This window comes from Chelonia mydas, chromosome 1 (genome assembly GCF_015237465.2).
Source record: "Chelonia mydas isolate rCheMyd1 chromosome 1, rCheMyd1.pri.v2, whole genome shotgun sequence".
In the NCBI taxonomy this organism is placed as follows: Eukaryota; Metazoa; Chordata; order Testudines; family Cheloniidae; genus Chelonia; species Chelonia mydas.
In genome coordinates, this window is record NC_057849.1 from 61,478,404 (window position 1) to 61,500,951 (window position 22,548).

Sequence of the window (22,548 nt, forward strand, 5' to 3'; positions counted from 1 at the left end):
AGAAGAAAAAAAGAATTCCTCTCCCTTTTGGCTTTAGTCTTGCTTCAGCCTTTCTGGAAATACACTGGAGCCTCACAGGTTGAGAAACCTTGATGTAGAGAGAATATGTTCAGACCTCAGCATTTTCTCATGGCCTTGCTTCACAGTCTTTCCCTGTCTCTTAACACCATGAACAGAGAGGGTGGCGTGGGTGTACTACTTTTAATTTTTTGTTCTTTTGAGTCTTTGGGACCAGTTTCCAGTGGCTTCCTTTACCTTCACCATAAGCATAAGAGTCTTAGAATGGGTGGAAACAGCCTTTAGGGTTTCAGCTGTAGGGGAGGTTCCCTCCTTGGCACAGAGCTGGAGGAATGAGTTTCTAGTGCCCCTTGTGCAGCCACCAACACACAAGGTGTGCAGGTAAAGGGAGGGACGTGGCTGGAGTACAGTATGCTCTGGCTGTTTTCAGCTGATGCAGCATCCTTTGGAAGGCCACCTTCAGGGCTGCTCTAACTTACGTTGGGGGCCAAGCAGGCCACTGAAATGGCAAAGACTATGAGAGGCAGAAAGATGAAGTAAAGCCATGCTCGCCTCCCACTTGTCACCACACGAGAGCTGAACAATGAGATCTGGGCCTAGTGGATTTATCTGAGGCAGAACTAGTCCTACAAATTTCAGTGGGATGTACTCAAGCTGAAAACATCCCCAGAACTGGTACTGATTTCAGAAACATTAGTGTAGTGTGATGGCCCTAGGCTAGGGAGAGGTGGAGTAGGTACAGATCCATGGCTGGAGCCCCTCACTCTAAAGCTGTTTCAGTTTTATGCCTTATATTCCAATCTGTTTTATGTCTGTTACTCGCTGCAATTTGTTTGGGGGGGGGGGGGGGTTTAAACATATAGTGCAAAAAATGTGTGTGTTGCCTCTCAACTCTGGCTTAATCAGTGCCCAAGTAAAGAAGATGAATTACCTTGCTGTTTGTGCATGTGATACTCTTATTAACACAAGCCAGTATAGCATATGTTACGTTTTGCTAGGATGATTCTTTGGCCTTGTATTTGTAAAAGGTCTGCTCAGGCTAGTGGAACCACTCTACAGGTAAACTAGCACCTGTAGTGTCCCATTAAGGGGGCTCTAACACATAAGCAATGGAGTACCACTTGAGCACTAAGAGATAATAGCAAAGGGGAAATGTTATACTTGAATTGTGCTAATTTGATGTGGTGTTTTGAACTAGTCTGTTTCACCTGCCAAAAATTGTGGTTCTGTCTGTCTTCTAAAATATAAGAAATCTATTAAAGACACGTTTAATACAAATGGACAAAATAACTGACTTTCAGTCCACTAGCCATTCCAAATATGAAAAATATTCATTTCAGGTCAAATGAAATGTTTTGTTCAATGTGGATGTAATTTTTGAGTGGTTAACACTCTTTTAAATGAAATTTTGAAAAATTTCAAAACAAGAAGTCCTTTAGAATCAAAACATTTTGACCTTTTCGGAATTTGTTACAAGAACAATTCAGCAAAACTGACACACATTCCCCAAATGTTTCCATGTTGCCAAATTTGTATCTTTTTTCTGGGAAAGGGGTTAGGTAAAATTTGTCACTCTAAATTCTAATTTTTAACATTAAGTTAAGATTCCCAGTGGTTGCACGTACTAGAAAAGGACATGCAGTTCTTACTAAAAACAGTTTAAATTCCCCAGATCCTTTCTGTGGTGCTACTATCTAGTGTACCCAGTGATATTTGTGTGTATTTATCCTTCCTACTGGAAGTAGACAAGTTCAGTTTCTTTTTAGGGACTGTCCTCTTTTTATTGGTGGCTTCTCTTCCTCCCCCCCACATTTAATCAATTAAGATCATAATCCATTTTAATCCAGTCTTCCAAAGTGTTAACAATCCTGTCTAGATTTTTATTGTTCTCCAACTTGATTAATATATTCTCCACACAACTGCTCAAGTCATTACTGAAAGTAATAAATAATATTGGACCTAGATGAATCTCCCTGGACACATCTAACGGCTCCTCCAGCTCGAGACTGAACCATTAATAATTGCTGTCTCCATTCAGCCTTTATAGCAAACTATGTACCCATCATTCAGTAGCTTCATTTGGTTCACATTTATCAAATTCCTTTGAGAATCTTGTGTAGAATTATATCAAAGCCTTTACTGAAGTCAAGTTCCATGATGGCCACCACAACTTTTTGTACTAAACTGAGTGAGTTTTAACATTAATAATGTGCTAAGTATGATATACGCACAAAGGAAGGTACAGTCCTTGCTCAAGGTAAGAGTAGTACATCCCCCCCGTCAAGGTTCCTTCCCCACTCTGAACTCTCAGGTACAGATGTGGGGACCTGCATGAAAACCTCCTAAGCTTACTTTTACCAGCTTAGGTTAAAACTTCCCAAGGTACAAACTATTTTACCTTTTTGCCCTTGGACTTTCGCTACACCACCAAATGTCTAACAGCGATATAATTGGGAAAGAGCCCGTTTGGAAATGTCTTTTTTCCCCCAAAATCCTCCCAAACGTTACGCCCCCTTTTCTGGGGATGGTTTGATAAAAATCCTCACCAATTTGCATAGGTGAACACAGACCCAAACCCTTGGATCTTAAGAACAATGAAAAAAGCATTCAGATTCTTAAAAGAAGAATTTTAATAGAAGAAAAAGTAAAAGAATCACCTCTGTAAAATCAGGATGGTAAATACCTTACAGGGTAATCAGATTCAAAACATAGAGAATCCCTCTAGGCAAAACCTTAAGTTACAAAAAGACACAAAAACAGGAATCTACATTCCATTCAGCACAGCTTATTTTCTCAGCCATTTAAAGGAATCAGAATCTAATGCGTATCTAGCTAGATTACTTACTAAGTTCTAAGACTCCATTCCTGTTCTGTCCCCGGCAAAAGCATCACACAGAGAGAGAGAGAGAGGCTTTGTTTCTCCCTCCCCCCAGCTTTTGAAAGTATCTTGTCTCCTCATTGGTCATTTTGGTTAGGTGCCAGCGAGGTTATCCTAGCTTCTTAACCCTTTACAGGTGAAAGGGTTTTTCCTCTGGCCAGGAGGGTTTTTAAAGGTGTTTTCCCTTCCCTTTATATTTATGACACCCCCAATCACTACAAAGACAAGAGAACATGCATTGTGAAAATCATAAGTAAGGGTTGCAGAATCAGGCCACTTGTTAATGATTTCAGATCTAGTTCATAGACTTTTCCCATTCAAACAAATCCCCCAGAGGTGTCTGAACCATAGAACACTGCAGGCAGGGTCTCTCTGGAGAACAAACCACCCTGGCAGTTGTATTAAGAAAGGTGTATATAAACTAACTTGGAAATGGTGGATTTTTCGCAAAAGAGCCTCATGTCTGGTTTTTAAACTTAGATGAATCTATCCCTAAGTAATCAGAAATCTCAACTGGTTTTATGTTAATTGATTTTATAAAGATTGAGAGTGGGATCTTCTGTCAATATATTGTTTTTATGATCTGCTGTGCAATAGACTAGAAGCCACACTTATAAGCAAAGCCTCCAGGAGGATGAAAACAGAAGACTACAGGAAATGAAGGCAGAACAACGGAGGAAGGTAATTATAATATGTTAACAGTTTGTGTATAATGTTTATGTACTGTGCTGTGTAACCAGTTTAAAAAAACATACTCATTACTGTGGCATATAAGCACCAGGTCTCCTCAGGAAAAGTACTTCAGACCAATTTTAGGCAGTCAAATAGGCAAAGCTGCAAAGTTCAGATATGGTTTGAAGCATCTACAAAGCTTACAGCTAGTTGGCTCTGAACTATTAGTTTGCTTTTTTCCCTGCATTTAAACTGCATAACACCTTTTAGCTGATGGTGCCCAGTTTAGTATTCTACAGAACCTAATTTGCATTCTGCTCTTGGTGTGCACACAGTTGCTAGAAATTTCCCCCTCAGTGGTACCCGTTAGGGTGGCTTGAGCACCTTCTGCTGCTGTATAAAGGGTCTAGGTAACCCTGAGCCCCCTCAGTTTCTTCTTATTGCCCGTAATGGTCACTGGAATGGCTCATCTTGCTTTTGAAAGTGTTCTCAGTGGACTGTGTACTCTTGTACTCTATTGTAAATAGTTTAGCGTTATTCTGGTTATTAGTGTTTTAGTACAGTTGGGTAGGTTTTACCCCGCCTGAGGGTTTTGGTCAGTTCCTGGTGCTGAGGGATGCCTTGGTCAAGCTATACATTGCCTGCAATAAGGCTATGACCCTGAGCCACCCACTCTCAAGTTGCTTAAAGTGTTTGGTGGAAGCTCATACAGGGGAGCATCGCCAAATTTTCAGAAACCTTAAGCCTCGCACGCACAAAGATTGTCACCAGACTAAAGTTTCTACTCATGGAGGTGGCCTTGATACTTCCATCTGAGCCAGGTCGGTCAGACTCTGAGTCCACACCAAGTGCCTCAGTGCTGTTACATTTGGATTTTGTGCCTCCTATTGTACTGCTCACCATCCCGAGTACCTAAGAAAAAACATAAGAAGCAGACGGCTAAAAGGGGGTGATTCCTCGGCATCGAAGTCTGTTAGGCACGTGGATCAGAGTCGAGTGCGGTCTAAGCCCAAGCATTCCTTTGCTTCAGCACCGCAAAAGCCAGACCCGTAGACTTCGGCACTGTCAAGTCCGGAACCAGAAGGAGCACCTTCCACATCTGTGATACCGCTCTGTACCAACACTGTCTTGGTACCGACCATGCCAGAGGCATTTGTGGCTGTGAGGGAGCTTCTAACCCTGACAGAGCCGGTATCGCCAGCATTTCAAGAGTCAGTCCTATCGGTGCTCACAGACATAGGGGAGCCAGCAGGATCGCCACAGTGCTCAGCACTGGGCGAGCCCTATGTAGACTCTAAGGCCAGAAGGAACCATTGTGATCATCTAGTCTGACTTTCTGCAAGTTGCAGGCCACAGAACCTTCCCCCACCCCCATTCCTGTTATAGACCCCTAACCTCTGGCTGAGTTACTAAAGTCCTCAAATCATGGTTAAAAGACTTCAAGTTATAGACAGTCCACCATTTACTCTAGTTTAAACTTGCAAGTGACCTGTGCACCATGCTGCAGAGAAAGGTGAACACCTCCCACCCCGACCCAGAGTCTTTGCCAGTGTGACCGAGGGGAAAACTCCTTCCTGACTCCAAATATGGCGATCAGTTGGACCCTGAGCATGTGGGCAAGACCCACCAGCCAGACACCTGGAAAAGAATTATCTGAAGTAACTCGGATCTAGTGTCCCATCTTCTGCTGTTGGAGATATTTGCTACTAGGAGCCTCACATGGGCCAAATGCCATTGTAGGCAGTCCTATCATACCATCCCCTCCATAAACTTAAGCTCAGTCTTGAAGCCAGTTAGGTTTTTTCCCCCAACTGCTCCCCTTTGAAAGCTGTTCCAGAACCTCTCTCCTCTGATGGTTAGAAACCTTTGTCTAATTTTAAGCCTAAACTTGATGGCCAGTTTATATCCATTTGTTCTTGTGTCCACATTAGCGCTTAACTTAAATAACTCCTCTCCCTGCCTGATATTTATCCCTCTGATGTATTTATAGAGAGCAACCATGTCTCCCCTCAGCCTTCGTTTGGTAGGGCTAAACAAGCCAAGCTCTTTGGAAAACCTACCTTATGAGAGGAGACTCATTCCTTGGATCGTTTTAGTAGCTGTTCTCTGCACCTGTTCCAGTTTGAATTCATCTTTCTTAAACATGGGAGACCAGAATTGCACGCAGTATTCCAGGTGAGGTCTTACTAGTGCCTTATATAATGGTACTAATGCTTCCCTGTCTCTACTGGAAATACCTCACGTGATGCATCCTAGGACTGCATTAGCCTTTTTCACAGTCACATCACATTGGTGGCTCATAGTCATCTTGTGATTAATCAGTACATCCAGGTCTTTCTCCTCCTCTCATTTCCAACTGATAAATCCTCATCTTATAGCAAAAATTCTTGCTCTATTAAATTTCATCCCATTTCCTTATTACTCCAGTTTTTGAGGTCGTTGAAATCTTCTCATATAATATTCTGATCCTCCTCCGTATTGGCAATACCTCCCAACTTTGTGTCATCCACAAATTTTATTAGTACATTCCCACTTTGTGCCAAGGTCATTGAAAATCTTATTTAAGATTGGTCCCAAGAAGGACCAGTCCCTGAGGAACTCCACTAGTAAGCTCCCTGCAGTCTGACAGTTAACCTTTCAGTATGACCCGTTGTAGTCTCCTCTTGAACCAGTTCCTTATCCACCTTTCAGTTCTCATATTAATCCCCATCTTTTCCACTTTAACTAATAATTTCCCATTTGGAACTTTATCCAGTGCCTTACTGAAATCCAGGTAGATTAGATCTACTGTGTTTCCTTTGTCTAATAAATCAGTTACCTTCTCAAGAAAAATGATTAGGTTAGTCTGGCACGATCTACCTTTTGTAAAACTTTTCTATTTTGTCCCAATTGCCATTTACCTCTGTCCTTAACTACTTTCTCTTTCAAAATTTGTTCCGAGACCTTGCATACAATTGAGGTCAAACTAACAGGCCTGTAGTTTCCCGGGTCACTTTTTTTTATTTTTCTTAAAAATAGGTAGTATATTAGCAATTCTGCAGGCATAGGGTATGATCTCAGAGTTTAGATGTTCATTGAAAATTCTTGCTATTGGTCTTGCAATTCCATATACCAGTGCCTTTAATATTCCAGGATGGAGATTATCCGGCCCTATAAAATTTGGTACCATTAAGCTATTGGAGTTCGACTTCTGCCTCGGCTATGATAATTCCTACTTCCATATCCTCATTTCCATTAACCACACTGCCACTCCCCTAATCTCCTCATTACCCTTATTAAAAACAAAGTATTTGTTTAGGTGTTGGGCCATGCCTAGATTATCCTTGATCTCCACCCAGTGTTTAGCTTAACTGTTTCTTTCCTGCTTTTCTTTTTATTTCTATGGCTACAGTACCTTTTGCTATTGGTTTTAATTTCCTTTGCACGGTCCAGCTCTGCTTGGCTTTTGGCAGTTCTCACTTTATCCCAACACTTTCTGACCGCTAAGAGGTAGCTTTCCTTGCTGATCCATCCCATCTTCAATTCCTTGTAGGCGTTCTGCTTTCTCTTAATAATCTGTTTGAGATGCTTGTTCATCCAGTTTGGTCTGCAACACTTCCCTATGAATTTTTCCCCCTTGTTTGGGATGCAGGGTTCAGATAGCTTCTGCAACTTTGACTTGAAGTAATTCCAAGCTGCCTCCACATTCAGATCCTTGAGTTCTTCAGTCCAGTCCACTTCCCTAACTAATTCCCTTAAATTCTTTAGTTTTCCCTTTTGAAATCAAGGCATCAAGTTGCAGATCTGTTTTTTTTTAAACTGAATTAGCTTATGATTATTTAAACCAAGGTTGTCCCCTACAACCAGCTCTTATGTGAGGTCCTCACTACTCACCAATCCTAAATCTAAAATGGCATCACTTCTTCTTGGTTCTTGGTGACTGTTTGGTGAAGGAATCTGTTATCCAGGAAAATCTGGGCCCTACCATTTTTAGTAGCACTTGTTCTCCAATCTATATATGGGAAGCTAGTCTCCCATGATCATACAATTCCAAATAGTATTTATTTAATTAAAAATGCACCTCTGATGGCTCTCCCTTTGGTACCATCAAAAGGAAAACCTGCAATGCTTTGCACAACTCTGCACAACTCTTCACCTCTGCACTGGTCACTGGCACTGTCTGGAACTGCACCTCCATGGTCAGGGGAAGGAGGGTAGACTTCCTCCGAATCAGAGATTGGGTCCTACTACATCTGCTCTTGGAGCCACCCCTCCTCGAGATACCATTACCCTACCACAGAAGTACCATCAAGTGGTTGGCCACGGAGGTCACTGGGGGCCTATGCCTGTCCAGTGGCCTTTTTGGAATTAGTGGGGGGTTTCCCCCATATTCTGGGCACTCCTATTCAGTGGCCTCAGAGAGATGTGCAGCACCTACCCACCAGGAAGCACAGGTTTCTGACTCTGGTACTGATATCAAGACCCAGCTCAGCAGGACCCCCCTTCCCCTGATGAGGCAGTCTCAGCATTGTGTGTTTTGCCTCCCCCATATGACTCCACGAAATGTTAGAGGGTTGCCTGAAGCCTGGGCATACAGGTGGAGGAAGTAAAAGAATCCTTATACCCAGCAGGTCCTTCCAGAGTGGTCCTACCTCTCAATGAGGCCATTATATGAGCGCCGATCCGTCCACCTATATTACCATCTTGGAGTCACCACGAGTGGAATGCACATGTGCAATCACTTGAAGAAAAAATGGTTACTAACCTTCCATAACAGTTGTTCTTCGAGATGTGTTGCACACGTCCATTCCATGACCCGCCCGCCTACCCCTGTACATTGGAGCTTTCTGGAAAGAAGGAACTGAGGGGACTTGGCGTCAGTTGGGCCCTTTATATTGGCACTGCCAGCATGCGGCAGCAGAGGGCGCTCAAGCTACCCCAGCGGGAACTACTGAGAGAAAAATTTATGGTGACTGTGTAAATGGGGTGCATGCACACCAAGACTGGAATGGACATGTGCAACACATCTCGAGGAACAACAGTTATGAAAGGTTATAATAGTTTTTTTTCCCCCCTCTCCTTTACACAGAAGTTCTCACTAAGCATGTCATGGGGCCATTCTGAAGGCGATTCTGAATAGAGAACTAATGCTTCACACACCATCTCCCCTCAGTTGTGTTTAGAACCAAGTCTTAAAATCATAGAATGATGGAAATGTAGGCTTAGAATGGGAGCCACTGGAAGCGGCGCGGGCTGAGGGACATAGCGGCCGCCACTTCCAGCAGCTCCCAGTGGCCTGGAGCAGCGAACCACGGCCACTGGAAGCTGTGATCGGCCGAACCTGTGGACGCGGCAGGTAAGCAAACCGGCCCGGCCCACCAGGGGCTTTCCCTGCACAAGCCGTGGAACGAGTTTGGGAACCACTGGTCTACTGACTTCCAGTTTCTTCTCTAAACATTAAATCCTATCACTGCCTCTTATACACACTCCTTCTGTTACAGTAATTGGACATACGGGTCCTTCAAGAAATATGCCTTCACTTAATAAAAGAAATGTATGTAGCTTTTGTTTCCCATCATAGCATGCACCTTTTCTCTTATGTCCAGTTACCAACAGATATTTTTTCTCCTAAATAAAACCCTTATGAAATTTCAAATGCTATGGGTATGTATGTTATAAATAACTATGGCATTGTACATTGTGCCATAAAGAAATAGTTTTTCATTTAAAACTAGCATAGGCCCCAACCCTTCATAGAGCTTGGCCCAGGGCATCCCGGTGTGGAGGTCATTGTAGAGTTGGGGCCAGTCACATCTAAGGTAAATCTCTCTTTAACTAAATTTCTGATTTTTATGCTTTTTACTGATCTCTCTCTCTCACACACTCTTACTCACTCACTCTCTCTCTCTCTCTTTCACACACACACACACACACACACACACACACACACACACACACACACACACACACACACACACACACTGGGCTGAGTGCAAAATTTTTGTTTTAATACATAGTACCAAAGTACTCCTTGCCTCAATAGCTGCTATTAGTACGTTAATCTGTCCAGTAGGTATTTGTAAACCTACTCTAAAGTGTACATATTTTAAAAGCTCTAATAATTGTCCCTCAGATTTATGTTAACTCACTTCCACTTCAAGCTAATATTTTATTAATGTAATTGTAAATTCTGTTTTTGTGTGCACCTTCTAGTGCAATATAGCTATTAAATTTATAGGTTTTTGTCAGTTAATTTTTTGGGGGAAATAGGTTTTAATATATATTGCTAGATTTAAAATGTTTTCTAGGGCACTTTAAACACAGTATTACGTATTTGCAGTATATTTCAGAAGGTACAGCTATTGCAGAAATCTAATGAATGCCATTAAAAGTCAAACATTAGAAAATCAGATACTGGATTTTAATTTTCAGGTTGAACAGTTATTTTAAAAGTGAAAATGAAGCTTGGCTTTTTTATTTCTTAATCTTGATTTTCTTTTAGGGCTAGACAAACAGTGATACACAACACATTATCCAGTTATTGATTTGATTATATTTACTGCAAAGCTTTTATTAATGTTCAACTTAAATTGGTATTTATTTCATTCTGTAGTTCATTTTTAGTTACTGAACCTTTCTATAAAATTCATCACTTTAATTCACATTCCACCTTTATTGGTGTTCCATTACTATCGCAAATATGCAGGATAGGTTCATTTTCCCTTGGGAACCCTTTCAGTGGCAAAAGTTGGTAGCTTCAGTTCCTGTTGACTGTACCTGTAATGGCATGAGATCCCTAGCGTATCAGTAATTCAGCTGGCAGAGATGGCATGTTGCATAACATGGAAAGGTACTGACCCAGCCACTTCAGAACAAGTTACATGGAACTGATGTTCCTTTGGTTAGCATTAGCAATCACCAGTACACCTGGCTGATACTTGGTGTTGCATGAATCAGAGCTAAACGATTAAACATGCATGGCATGGCCCAGCTCACTACGCTGATTTATAAACAAAACCACGGGGCCACACCATCGTAACCTTAAAAGGTGTAAAATGCAAGGAAGTAGGAACAACAATGGTCACCCATTGTGTGCTTCCTTCCAACAACTGCAGCTGGTATTTGCTAGTCGTAGTGGCTTCTCCCCGCTCCTCATATCGGTTGGGTCCTGGGTTCTCTGTTGCAATGCCTGGTGCCTCCACCCAAGGTGACTCTTATGTGCTCAGGACACTAGGGTGCTGTCCCTTGGGAAAATAACTAATACAACTACTCCTTAATAAGGAGTATGACCCAGTGCACAAGAAACAAATGACAATAATACAAATGCCAACAAATGAAATGCTACACCCCAAAATAACAGTATAATAAAGGGGGGCTTTATTTGGGACTGGAAACAGAAGCTCTAAAGAAAGAAAGTGATAAGATTAACCAATAAATGCTAAAACATTAATACAACCATTCACAACTGTACCACACCCCCAGCTCCTTCCCTGGCACCTTTCCAGCTAGGTGGAAAGAGTGTGAGTCCAGAGCTGGGTGTAGCAGTGCTTCAAATGTTGGCTAGCTTAAAGAAAACAAAAGGGGTTCTCCTACAGTATTTTCACTGCTGACTGGGAAAGGGTCCTCAGCTGGCCCCCTGGCTAGCATCCTGTGGAGGTCTCAGATGGCTCTTAGTAGATGGAGCTGGGTTGGTTCTCTTCCTGGACACTCACCTCAGCAATGTTGGAACTGCCCAGTGCATGTTAGATCCTGCAGAAGTTCAATGTCTCCCTTTGTGGGGACTGGGAGATGAGCCGTGACTCCCTAGGCTATTTTATCTCTCGGCTCCAAACTCAAAGGCTCCAAAAGCGAAAATTCCTTGTCCTCTGGAGACACTAGTCTGTCTCTGAGTCAGTCTGTCCCTTCCAATTGAAGCAACTGCGCTGTCCTGGCTTCTCATTGGCCCAGCAAACTGTCGATAAATCACCCTGTCAGAAGCTCCCAGTTGGCATTTGCAGGCATTTCCAGTCTATTCCACCCCCACTCCGAACTCTAAGCAGGCTGGGAAGTGGTGTCTGGAGGCTCTGCAGTGGTTGTTGTTTTAGTCCATATGGTAGGTCTCCAGAGGCTCAGTCCGGTGTTCCAGGAGCTGATAAACACCAAAGGGGATACTTAGGTGACAAGGAGATATAGGGATAGCTGTCAGGAAACCTTGGGGCCCAGTACAGCACCACAGTGTGATGCTGGAAGGGAAGATAGTGAGTCTACACATCATCTTACTATGGCTGTACTGCATCCCTTTTCTATTCTGATTGGGGATTGGTCCTGCTTTGAGCAGGGGGTTGGACTAGATGACCTCCTGAGGTCCCTTCCAACCCTGATATTCTATGATTCTATTCTAGCTACGTGGGCACCAAAATATACGACCGCATAGGTCCTGAAAGGATCTGGAGCTCCCAGAACATCTTCAGACCTTTCAAACCATCCTGCATCACCAGTTCTGCATAAATTTAATGATGTCTTGGTCGGAATTTCCTCACATGTGTTTGAGTAACACTTTAACTGCTACATTTTTTTAAAAAAAAATCAATTATGCAACCCTTTTCTGAGTAAGCCATACTCATGGGAACAGCCCCTCTGACATCACTGGCAGTAGTTCGCATAATTTAGGATTACTTTTAAGGGTAGCAGGATCCAGCTCTAGAACGATATTCAATTTGATATAAACAAGTATCCACAGACAATACAGCAAGATAAGAATAAATTGAATGAGCATATTTACATAGTGTAAAGCAGTCACTATGGACTCTCTTAAAGCCAGGTATTCTTAATAACAAGAGGCCTGACTTCAGAAAGGCTCAGCAAGGCCACTGCTATGGAAAACAGCATAAATGTGGCTCCAAAAATAATAGTTTGCAATTAAATAACAAAGAAATGTACATAAATAAAATTCCCCCGAACTCTGTCCCAGTAACACTGGACAGAGGCAGTTTCAAAACTTAGAGCTATGTTGTAAAGGGTCCTGTTCTCCCCTCCACTTCTGCAAGCAGAAGAGAAGCAAAACCCATGGATCAGGGCAAAGGGAGGGACAGAAGGGAGGAGAGCATGCTCTATGGCACCCTCCCATGGCTGATAAACCATTTGGAAGCTCCTCCGCAGTAGGTCAGTGGGAAGGCAGAGCCATTCAGTGGGAGAGGGTGAGGCTGAGGCAGGGCTGCAGGGCCCTCCAAAGCTTGCTTCCTCCTTCATGGCATAGTGTCACATATCACTGCAGACTTGCATCAGGAGGCAGCAGTGGTCTTTGGAACCACCACAAAGGGTGGAGGTAAAGACCTTCCATCTGGATGACACCTGCCTCTGGTAGATCCACCTAGATCTGAGTTTAGCTGTCAGAACCCCCGGCTTCTTTTGCAAGAGGGTGCACGCGCTTCTGTCCAGTGGAAGGCTGAAGAGGAAATGTAGTGCCTTTTTTGGATGCGATTGGGTATTGTAAATAAAACTTACTTCCCAGAGGAACTAAAATTTACGTAAAAGTTTGGCAAATTAAATAGTGCACTAGTTAAGGTGAATATATTGTGTAATTAATTGGGTTTATCTTCTGAATAACTGTTAATTTTTTAAAAAATAGTTTTTGGGTTTCACTTTTATTGTTCCCAGGGTGAATTATTGGAACTGAGACGAGAGCAAGAAGAGCAAGAAAGAACAAAAGTGCATCAGAATGAACAGAGGAGGTATAATTGATGGGGGAAAAAAACCCAGAAGAAATGGCTTACACTGAATTCCTGTGTAGACAGCTTCACGAAACTGCAATCTTGTGCTTTAGGGAACCACTGCAATGAGATTGCTCCAAGTAACATCTTTAGCATCAACATTGCACTCGGACAAGCCATTGACACCCATTGTCACAACTCCTTTATAATCCATTTCTACACAGCTGTGCACGAGTGCAGTAACTTTTTTTCAAAAATGGGTTTTGTTAATTACCTATTTGTTTGAAGTCAGAATGGATCTTTTGAAATGCATTTGGATGGCAATCTGATTATTATATCCTAAAGCCCAGAATTTCAGAGAACTGTGCATGTCACTATGCCTACCTTATCTTCTCAGTCATGGTAAATACCTTAGCATGAATTCTTTGCTTCAGTCTTCACGGCTGAGACTGTTAGGGAGATTCCCAAACCTGAGCCGTCCTTTGTAGGTGACAAATCTGAGGAATTGTCACAGATTGAAGTGTCACTAGAGGAGGTTTTGGAATTAATTGATAAACTTAACAATAACAAGTCACCAGGACCAGATGGCATTCACACAAGAGTTCTGAAAGAACTCCAAATGTGAAATTGCAAAACTATTAACTATGGTTTGTAACCTGTCCTTTAAATCAGCTTCTGTACCCAATGACTGGAAGATAGCTAATGTAACGCCAATATTTAAAAAGGGCTCTAGAGGTGATCCCGGCAATTACAGACTGGTAAGTCTAACGTCAGTACCAGGCAAATTAGTTGAAACAATAGTAAAGAATAAAATTGTCCTACACATAGAAGAACATAAATTGTTGGGCAAAAGTCAACATGGTTTCTGTAAAGGGAAATCATGTCTTACTAATCTATTAGAGTTCTTTGAAGAGGTCAAAAACGTGTGGACAAGGGGGAACCAGTGGACATAGTGTATTTAGATTTCCAGAAAGCCTTTGACAAGATCCCTCACCAAAGGCTCTTATGTAAATTAAGTTGTCATGGGATAAGAGGGAAGATCCTTTCATGGATTGAGAACTGGTTAAAAGACAGGGAACAAAGGGTAGGAATAAATGATAAATTTTCAGAATGGAGAGGAATAACTAGTGTTCCCAAAGGGTCAGTCCTAGGACCAATCCTATTCAACTTATTTATAAATGATCTGGAGGAAGGGGTAAACCAGTGAGGTGGCAAAGTTTGCTGACGATACTAAACTGCTCAAGATAGTTAAGACCAAAGCAGACTGTGAAGAACTTCAGAAAGATCTCACAAAACTAAGTGATTGGGCAACAAAATGACAAATGAAATTTTAATGTGGATAAATGTAAAGTAATGCACATTGGAAAAAATAACTCCAACTATACAGACAATATGATGGGGGGCTAATTTAGCTACAACTAATCAGGAAAGAGATCTTGGAGTCATCATGGATAGTTCTCTGAAGACATCCATGCAGTGCGCAGCGGCAGTCAAAAAAGCAAACAGGATGTTAGGAATCATTAAAAAAGAGAGAATAAGAGGGAGAATATCTTATTGCCCTTATATAAATCTATGGTACGCCCACATTTTGAATACTGCATACAGATGTGGTCCCCTCATCTCAAAAAAGATATACTGGCATTAGAAAAGGTTCAGAAAAGGGCAACTAAAATGATTAGGGATTTGGAACGGGTCCCATATAAGGAAAGATTAAAGAAGCTAGGACTTTTCAGCTTCGAAAAAAGGAGACCTAGGGGGAGATATGATAGAGGTATATAAAATCATGAGTGGTGTGGAGGAAGTGAATAAGGAAAAGTTATTTACTTGTTCCCATAATATAAGAATTAGGGGCCACCAAATGAAATTAAGGGGCAGCAGGTTTAAAAGGAAGTTCTTCTTCACTCAGCGCACAGTAAACCTGTGGAACTCCTTGTCTGAGGAGGTTATGAAGGCTAGGACTATAACAGGGTTTAAAAGAGAACTGGATAAATTCATGGAGGTTAAGTTCATTAATGGCTATTAGCCAGGATGCGTAAGGCATGGTGTCCCTAGCCTGTTTGTCCGAGGGTGAAGATGGATGGCAGGAGAGAGATCACTTGATCATTACCTGTTAGGTTCACTCCCTCTGGGGTACCTGGCATAGGCCACTGTCGGCAGACAGGATACTGGGCTGGATGGGTCTTTGGTCTGACCCAGTATGGCCATTCTTATGTTCTTATGACTGGTGAAGTGTGTACATTTTCAAATATATTGATTTCAATTACGACACGGAATACAAAGTGTACAGTGCTCACTTTATATTTATTTTTGATTACAAATACTTGCACTGTAAAAGTGATAGAAATTGTACTTTTTAATTCACTTCATACAAGTACTGTAGTGCAATCTCTTTATCATGAAAGTGCAAGTTATAAATTTACTTTTTTGTTACAGAACTGCACTCAAAACCAAAACAATGCAAAACTTTAGAACCTACAAGCCCACTTGGTCCTACTTCTTGTTCAGCCAATCACTAAGAGAAACAAGTTTGTTTACATTTACACGAGATAATGCTGCCCACTTCTTAATTACAATGTCACTTGAAAGTGAGAACAGGCGTTCAGATGACACTGTTGTAGCCGGCATCGCAAGACATTTACGTGTCAGATGCGCTAAAGATTCATATGTCCCTTCGTGCTTCTACCACCATTCCAGAGGACATGCATCCATGCTGATGACGCTTGTTAAAAGAATGCGTTAACTAAATTTGTGACTGAACTTGGGGGAGAATTGTACATCTCCTGCTCGGTTTTACCTGCATTCTGCCATATATTTCATGTTATAGCAGTCTCGGCCGATGACCCAGCACACGTTGTTCATTTTAAGAACACTTTCACAGCTGATTTGACAAAATGCAAAGGTACCAATGTGAGATTTCTAAAGATAGATACATCCCTTGACCCGCGATCTAAGAATCTGAAGTGCCTTCCAAAATCTGAGAGGGATGAGGTGTGGAGCATGCTTTCAGAAGTCTGAAAAGAGCAACACTCTGATGTGGAAACTACAGAACCTGAACCACCAAAAAAGTAAATCAACCTTCTGCTGGTGGCATCTGACCAGATGATGAAAATGAACGTGCGTCGGACTGCACTGCTTGGACCATTATCGAGCAGAATCCGTCATCAGCATGGACGCATGTCCTCTGGAATGGTGGTAGAAGCACTAAGGGACATATGAATCTTTAGCGCATCTGACATGTAAATATCTTGGGATGCTGGCTACAACAGTGCCATGAGAACACGTGTTCTCATTTTCAGGTGACATTGTGAACAAGAAGTGGGCAGCATTATCTTCTGCAAATGTAAACAAACTTGTTTGTCTGAGCGATTGCCTGAAAAGGAAGTAGGACTGATTGGACTTGTAGTTTCTAAAGTTTTACATTGTTTTATTTGATACCTAATTCTACATTTGTAAGTTCAATTTTCATCACAAAGAGATTGCACTGCAGTACTTGTATGAAGTGAAATGAAAAGTACAATTTCTTTTTATTATTTTTACAGTGCAAGTATTTGTAATAAAAAATAATATAAAGTGAGCACTGTACACTTTGTATTCTGTGTTGTAACTGAAATCGATATATTTGAAAATGTAGAAAAACATCCAAAATATTTAATAACATTTCAATTGGTATTCTATTGTTTAACAGTGTGATTGATTGTGATTAATGTGTTTAATTGCGATTAATTTTTTTTAGTTAATCACATGAGTTAATTAATCGGCAGCCCTAGTTTTAACTAAGCAAAGGGGTTCACAGATGACTTTTAAGCACCAAAAGTCATTCACAGAATTTATATAATATTGAATTTCAAAGTCTGTCAACCTCTTAACAAGCTGCTATTATTAATGTTCATTTCCCCCTTGTTTTTAAGGGTAAATAATGCTTTTCTGGATAGACTACAAAGCAAAAGTCAACCAAGCGACATTCACCAATCTGGACATTTTGAAAATATGGATCGTTTTGGTGGTGACAGCTGGGTGAGTAGCAAAAGCATCTTTCAAAATCCCACAGTTTAAATCAATAAAGCTTTTTTTTGTTTGTTTTTAATGTAGCAGTCTACTTCCCAGATATTATTCTTTTAGTGTTCTGTTTAGTCTGATGGGCAGTCTGCCAGGATGATTACTATAAGTTCTACAATAGCTTTTGAGAAAAAAATCCTGATATAAGCAGTCTTATCAAAATAAAAAATGACAGCTGCCTTTACTGCAGAACTAGATTGCCTTGAATGCAAGACTTTTTCACTGCTTCCCTAAGTTTAGAACAAAAATAAATGAAGGTTTAAAGAGATTTTCGAAAGACTCTAAATGAAAGATGTTTGGAAATGTTGTAAACATTTTTAATACATTCTTGAAGGGAAAAAATAGCACATCAAAGATACAGCTGTTCATTTTTCCCCATAAAATTGTGACAAGAAAGACAGTGTATCCAATTTAAAATATGAAACCTTCTGCTTGGCTTCTTTGAAGAAAAAAATCATGGAATTTTGCTGTAATCCATTAAATATTCAATATTAGGTACCAAACTGTATTCACGCATTAATAAAAAATGAACGTGTCTACAGTTCTGCATAATGGTATCACTGAGTGATCCAAAAATATTTGTACTAGTCCCTTATATTTAAATGAACCACAGCAGAAATTGCCCATTAAGGGCCAATGCAATTGTTAAAAGGATAATTTGCTGAAAAGGAAATTCTGCAAAGGGATTAAACATTGCAGAAAGGCACATAGGGTTAAGTGAACTGGCAAATGTAGCGAAAACCGATGCTAGCTTAAATGATAAACAGCAACTTTGAGTAACCATGGTGATTGTTTTCTGATGTCTGTTTCCAGCACATATAGCCCAATCCTACAGGCCTGAATACACGTTTAACATTTATACATGTGAGCAATCCTGGTTAACCATGGATAGAAGTCTTTGCAATATAAGGGCCATCCCCATTGAAACTATCCATGTCACAGTTGTGCTAAGAAACCCCAGGCCAACTGAGCCCACCAACGACATAGAAAGAGACAGATGTTTAGCTCTTTGGGGAGGGTCTCAGGAGGTAAGATTGACAAAGGGCGGAGAGGAAGTATTACAACCCCCACTTTGCAGATGAGGGAACAGAGGCACAGACTAAATGTATATTTCAAGATGCTACAAGAAACCTGTGGCCAAGCCAGGACCTGAACCCAGATCTTCTGACTTCTAGTCCAGGGTCCTAACTACAAGAACGTCTGTCTGCCCAATTGCTGAGAATTTTGACAATGACTTCAGTGGGAGTAGAACTTTGCCATCAGAGCCAATCCACCATAATGTACTACCCTAAATAATACATGCTTCTGTTACAAAACATAAGTAGTTTGAATCTACATATAGATCACTTCATATTCAATTATGGCTGTATGCAGCAATCTGTGCTATTGTGTTTATCCTTGCTTCTTTTTATAAGAATCAGCTAAACAAAGCCACAATACTGTAGCTCACGAAAGCTTATGCTGAAATAAATGTGTTTAGTCTCTAAGGTGCCACAGGTCCTCCTTCTCTTTTTGCGGATACAGACTAACACAGCTGCTACTCTGAAACCTTACTACTTTAGAGGCCACCATGTAAGTAAAACCCCAAGCTACAATAGCCTGCCTTCTACTGTCTAAAAATGACAAAGAATGGCTTTCTGTTTCCAACTATAAATTAGAGAAAAAAGAAGAGAAGAGCAAATAAAACAAGGACGAGTAAAAAATGCAATGATGCATCATGGGAAGGAATTTAAAGTGACCAATTAAAAAAAAAAAATCAGCAGGGAGGGGAGCCCGGAATCCTACAAGCACAAACCAGGATTGGGAGAGGACTCCACTTGCAGGATTGAAACTTTAGACTCTGATCTTACAAAGACTTAAATATGTGCTTAAATTTAAGCATATATGAGTTGTCCCATTAAAGCCAATTGCATTACTACATAGAGTGCATACAGTCAAGCACATGCAAAAATCTTTTCAGGATCAGGGTCTGAGATTGTAAACTCCTCCATTGGAGGGTTTGGATCCTGCTCTCCATTTTTGAAGAGAATGGAGTACATAGTCTGCACTCCAGTATTAAAGGGTGACCACTTTATTTTAAAGGTTATTTGGTTCAGAGTTTGATGTGATGTGGGGAGGCAAAGAAGCAACGAAACAAATTGCATAAACCATGATTTGACCCAAATCTCTAGAACTCAAAATTGGTTTAAATTAAGTATAGAGAAAAAATCTTCAGTGACTCCTCCAGAAGGAGGGAGCTGTCAAATGTTCCATGATATTCTACCATCAAATTGAAGGGACAGATGGGATGATTTCCTGAATCTGGGAGTTCATCCCTTTTCTGGATACAGCTACCTGCCAGTAATGTAGTTCTCAGCATAGTTCTGGGGAGCAAATACTTTGCTTTTGGAACAGATCAGATTCCATGAAGTAGCAGATAGATAGATAAAAACACTAAAATCCCTGTCAAAGGATACCCCCGTCTAAGGTTTTCATCCACCATAATCCACTTATCTTCAAATGATCTAAATTGAACATTTTGTTATGCCAACCATATACTCAGTTTAATACATTCTTGAAGGGAAAAAATAGCACATCAAAGATACAGCTGTTCATTTTTCCCCATAAAATTGTGACAAGAAAGACACAGGGTATCCAATTTAAAATATGAAACCTTCTGCTTGGCTTCTTTGAAGAAAAAAATCATGGAATCATGGAAACTCAGTGCACTTTTAAAGAACAAAGTATAAATCTTTCCAGCAAAATGCAGCTTCGTATCAGCTCGTTGACCAAGTGCTTTTACCTCCTTTCTTGGTTGTGGGAGACAAATGTTGTGGATTTTTTAAAAATGTAAAACAAATTAATACCACACTGCTCTCTGCAAGCTGATGCTCCCTTGGGATGTAGGGTTCATCACAGGCTAAAAGGGAAGATCTTGAAGAAGGCTCCAGTTTAATACATTGACAACCATTGTAAACCATTCTTTTTGGAAAACAGCAACAGCTGTCAGCTCAGTATGATTCATAATTTCACAAAGTATTAAAGCCCAAGGTTTAAATTGCGGACAAATTGTCTCAACTATTTTGGCACTAATAATTGATCTAAATGGTATATCTGGCTTAATTCAAATACAGTTTACTTCTCTTTTTATGAAAAGAACAACTTCAAATATTTTGCACGTCTTTATATGCAGTTCAGCTGAATTTTTACCCATACTTAAAGAACTGAGGGATTTATAGAGGCCAAGTATTAATACATTGCAAGTACCTTAATGGAGCTCTTATTTTTGTGTGAAAATCAAGGGCCCTCCGTGGGCCTTTCCTTTATCCCATTCATAGAGCGATAACACATGGTAAACTGCTGAAATCTATGTAGTCTTCTTTAACAAAATATAAGCTGCCATGTTAAAACCTTACAGAGCTATGGTAAACTTGGGACCTAGAAAGCAACTTGAGTTATATTACTATCTCGTTTCATGTCTCCATTACACTGTGTCATGCATAAGAATGAGGAATGCTTTTTGGATGCTGACTCTGCTCCTTTTGGTGATGCACAATTAAGTATGAATACTTATAGGATATGAATACTTAGCGGAAAGCCAATGCACTGAAGGCATAGGTGCACTGAGATAGACCACATTCTGTACTGCTCCAATATGTAGAACAAGAATCTACTGGGAAAGCAACTGTGTCTAAATGAATGAGACTGACAATGTCAGTGTAATTTTGTAGCATGTTGTATTGGAATGATTCTTCTGGAGTCTTATTCAATAGCCATCATGTGCTGTTTGCTCCTGCTAATTTTTCAAGGGATGCAACATGCCATAAAGCTTATTGTTGCATATAGTCCTGGTTAAGGAATGTAGAGTCACCTGACAAATCTGTGGTCCTATATTGAACAGCCTAATCACATGTGTAAAGCTACATTTACACTGGCATTTTTATTGCACATGTAACACTCATGAACATTATTGTTTCACTCTTGTTGGGAAACCAAACCAATTTTGCTTTCCTACCACGGGGAGATTGGAGACCGGATACTGGACTGGCAGGACTAGGAGTCCAATCCAGTATGGAAATTCGTATGTTGAAAAAAATTGGTTACTGCTAATGGTTTTGTCTGGCTGGTATTCATTGGTTGGGGCACAATTTAGTTAATTAAGATGTGTTTTTAATGTTGAACCCTTTAGGAAGAACTATGAAAGAAATGGATGTTTTAAAACCACTTTTACAGCAGAAACAGAGGTATAGATAGGGGGCTTATTGAGTGCATCCTGAGTGGTTGCAGCTGAGTTTAATGATTATTTATCTGAAGAGCTGATCAAATAGCATATGCAAATATGTGCTATCTGATCTGAGGTAAAAAAAATTCTCTTGAATTCCTCCTGTGTCACGCTGTCTGGAGTGGCTCAAGGGCATGAGTACCACCTTCAGGGTAGACTGTTAAGCAGGGCACACACCCAGAATTGGTTGAAGAGTTCTGTACTTAAATTTCAACAACTAAGCCTCAAGTGTTAACTCCTTGGGCACTACAACTGCCTTAACATGGAGCCATAGATCATTCCCTTGGGTACTCCAATCTATCTTGCCACTCAAGCAAGCTTGCCTTGTTGATATTTGGTCACTTACACCAAAAATCACAACAGTATTCTGGCTACTCCCAATTCCAAAGGACTGGTCACTTATCCCAGGTCAATTGCACTTTAGATCTTACACGAAAGAAAACACTTGTAGCCAATCCTATAATGAAAGATTTATTAACTAAGAAAAAGTGAGTTATTTACAAGGTTAAAGCAAGTAACCGCACGCACGCACACACGCGCACACACACGTTATAGTCTTTGGTTCCAAAAGGCAATAGAAGCTGCTGTAATATGCAAGCTTTATGTGTCCACTAGGGCCAGCCCAGACTAGGACCAGCCCAGCTGCTGGGGATCCCTTGCTTATGCTTAGAAATCTTTCATGCTCCAATGTCAAGCAGCATAGAGACCCAGTTTCTTCTTGTCAAGAATTTTTATTCACTTCCTCCCAGACTATGAGTTCAAGATGATGGGATGAATTCATGCACAGGTCTCCTCTTCACGTGGGGTTGGGTATAGGAATACAATTAACAAAGTCTTTGTCCTTTGTTTCACAATGGCTCATCTGGTTGCAATGGATCTCTGGGCAAGATCTAATACCTTCGGTAGGAAGCCAGCATTTTATATTAGGTCATGCATCTGTCCTCTTTGAGTTACAGTTATAGAGGTTGTCAAGGTTCCTTCCCAACTCTGAACTC

The 22,548-nt window shown here is 40.8% G+C and overlaps 1 protein-coding gene across 3 annotated transcripts in view; it reads left to right on the forward strand.

The window, feature by feature from the left end:
- EPSTI1 (epithelial stromal interaction 1) overlaps window positions 1-22,548 on the forward strand; it is an 81,275-nt gene that overhangs the window by 54,574 nt on the left and 4,153 nt on the right. For all 3 annotated transcript variants that reach the window (XM_037894635.2, XM_037894641.2, XM_043533331.1), the window contains 3 exons: window positions 3,494-3,577; window positions 13,184-13,257; window positions 17,145-17,250. In XM_037894635.2, coding sequence (XP_037750563.1) covers window positions 3,494-3,577; window positions 13,184-13,257; window positions 17,145-17,250 — 264 coding nt within the window. The remainder of the gene's footprint in view (window positions 1-3,493; window positions 3,578-13,183; window positions 13,258-17,144; window positions 17,251-22,548) is intronic.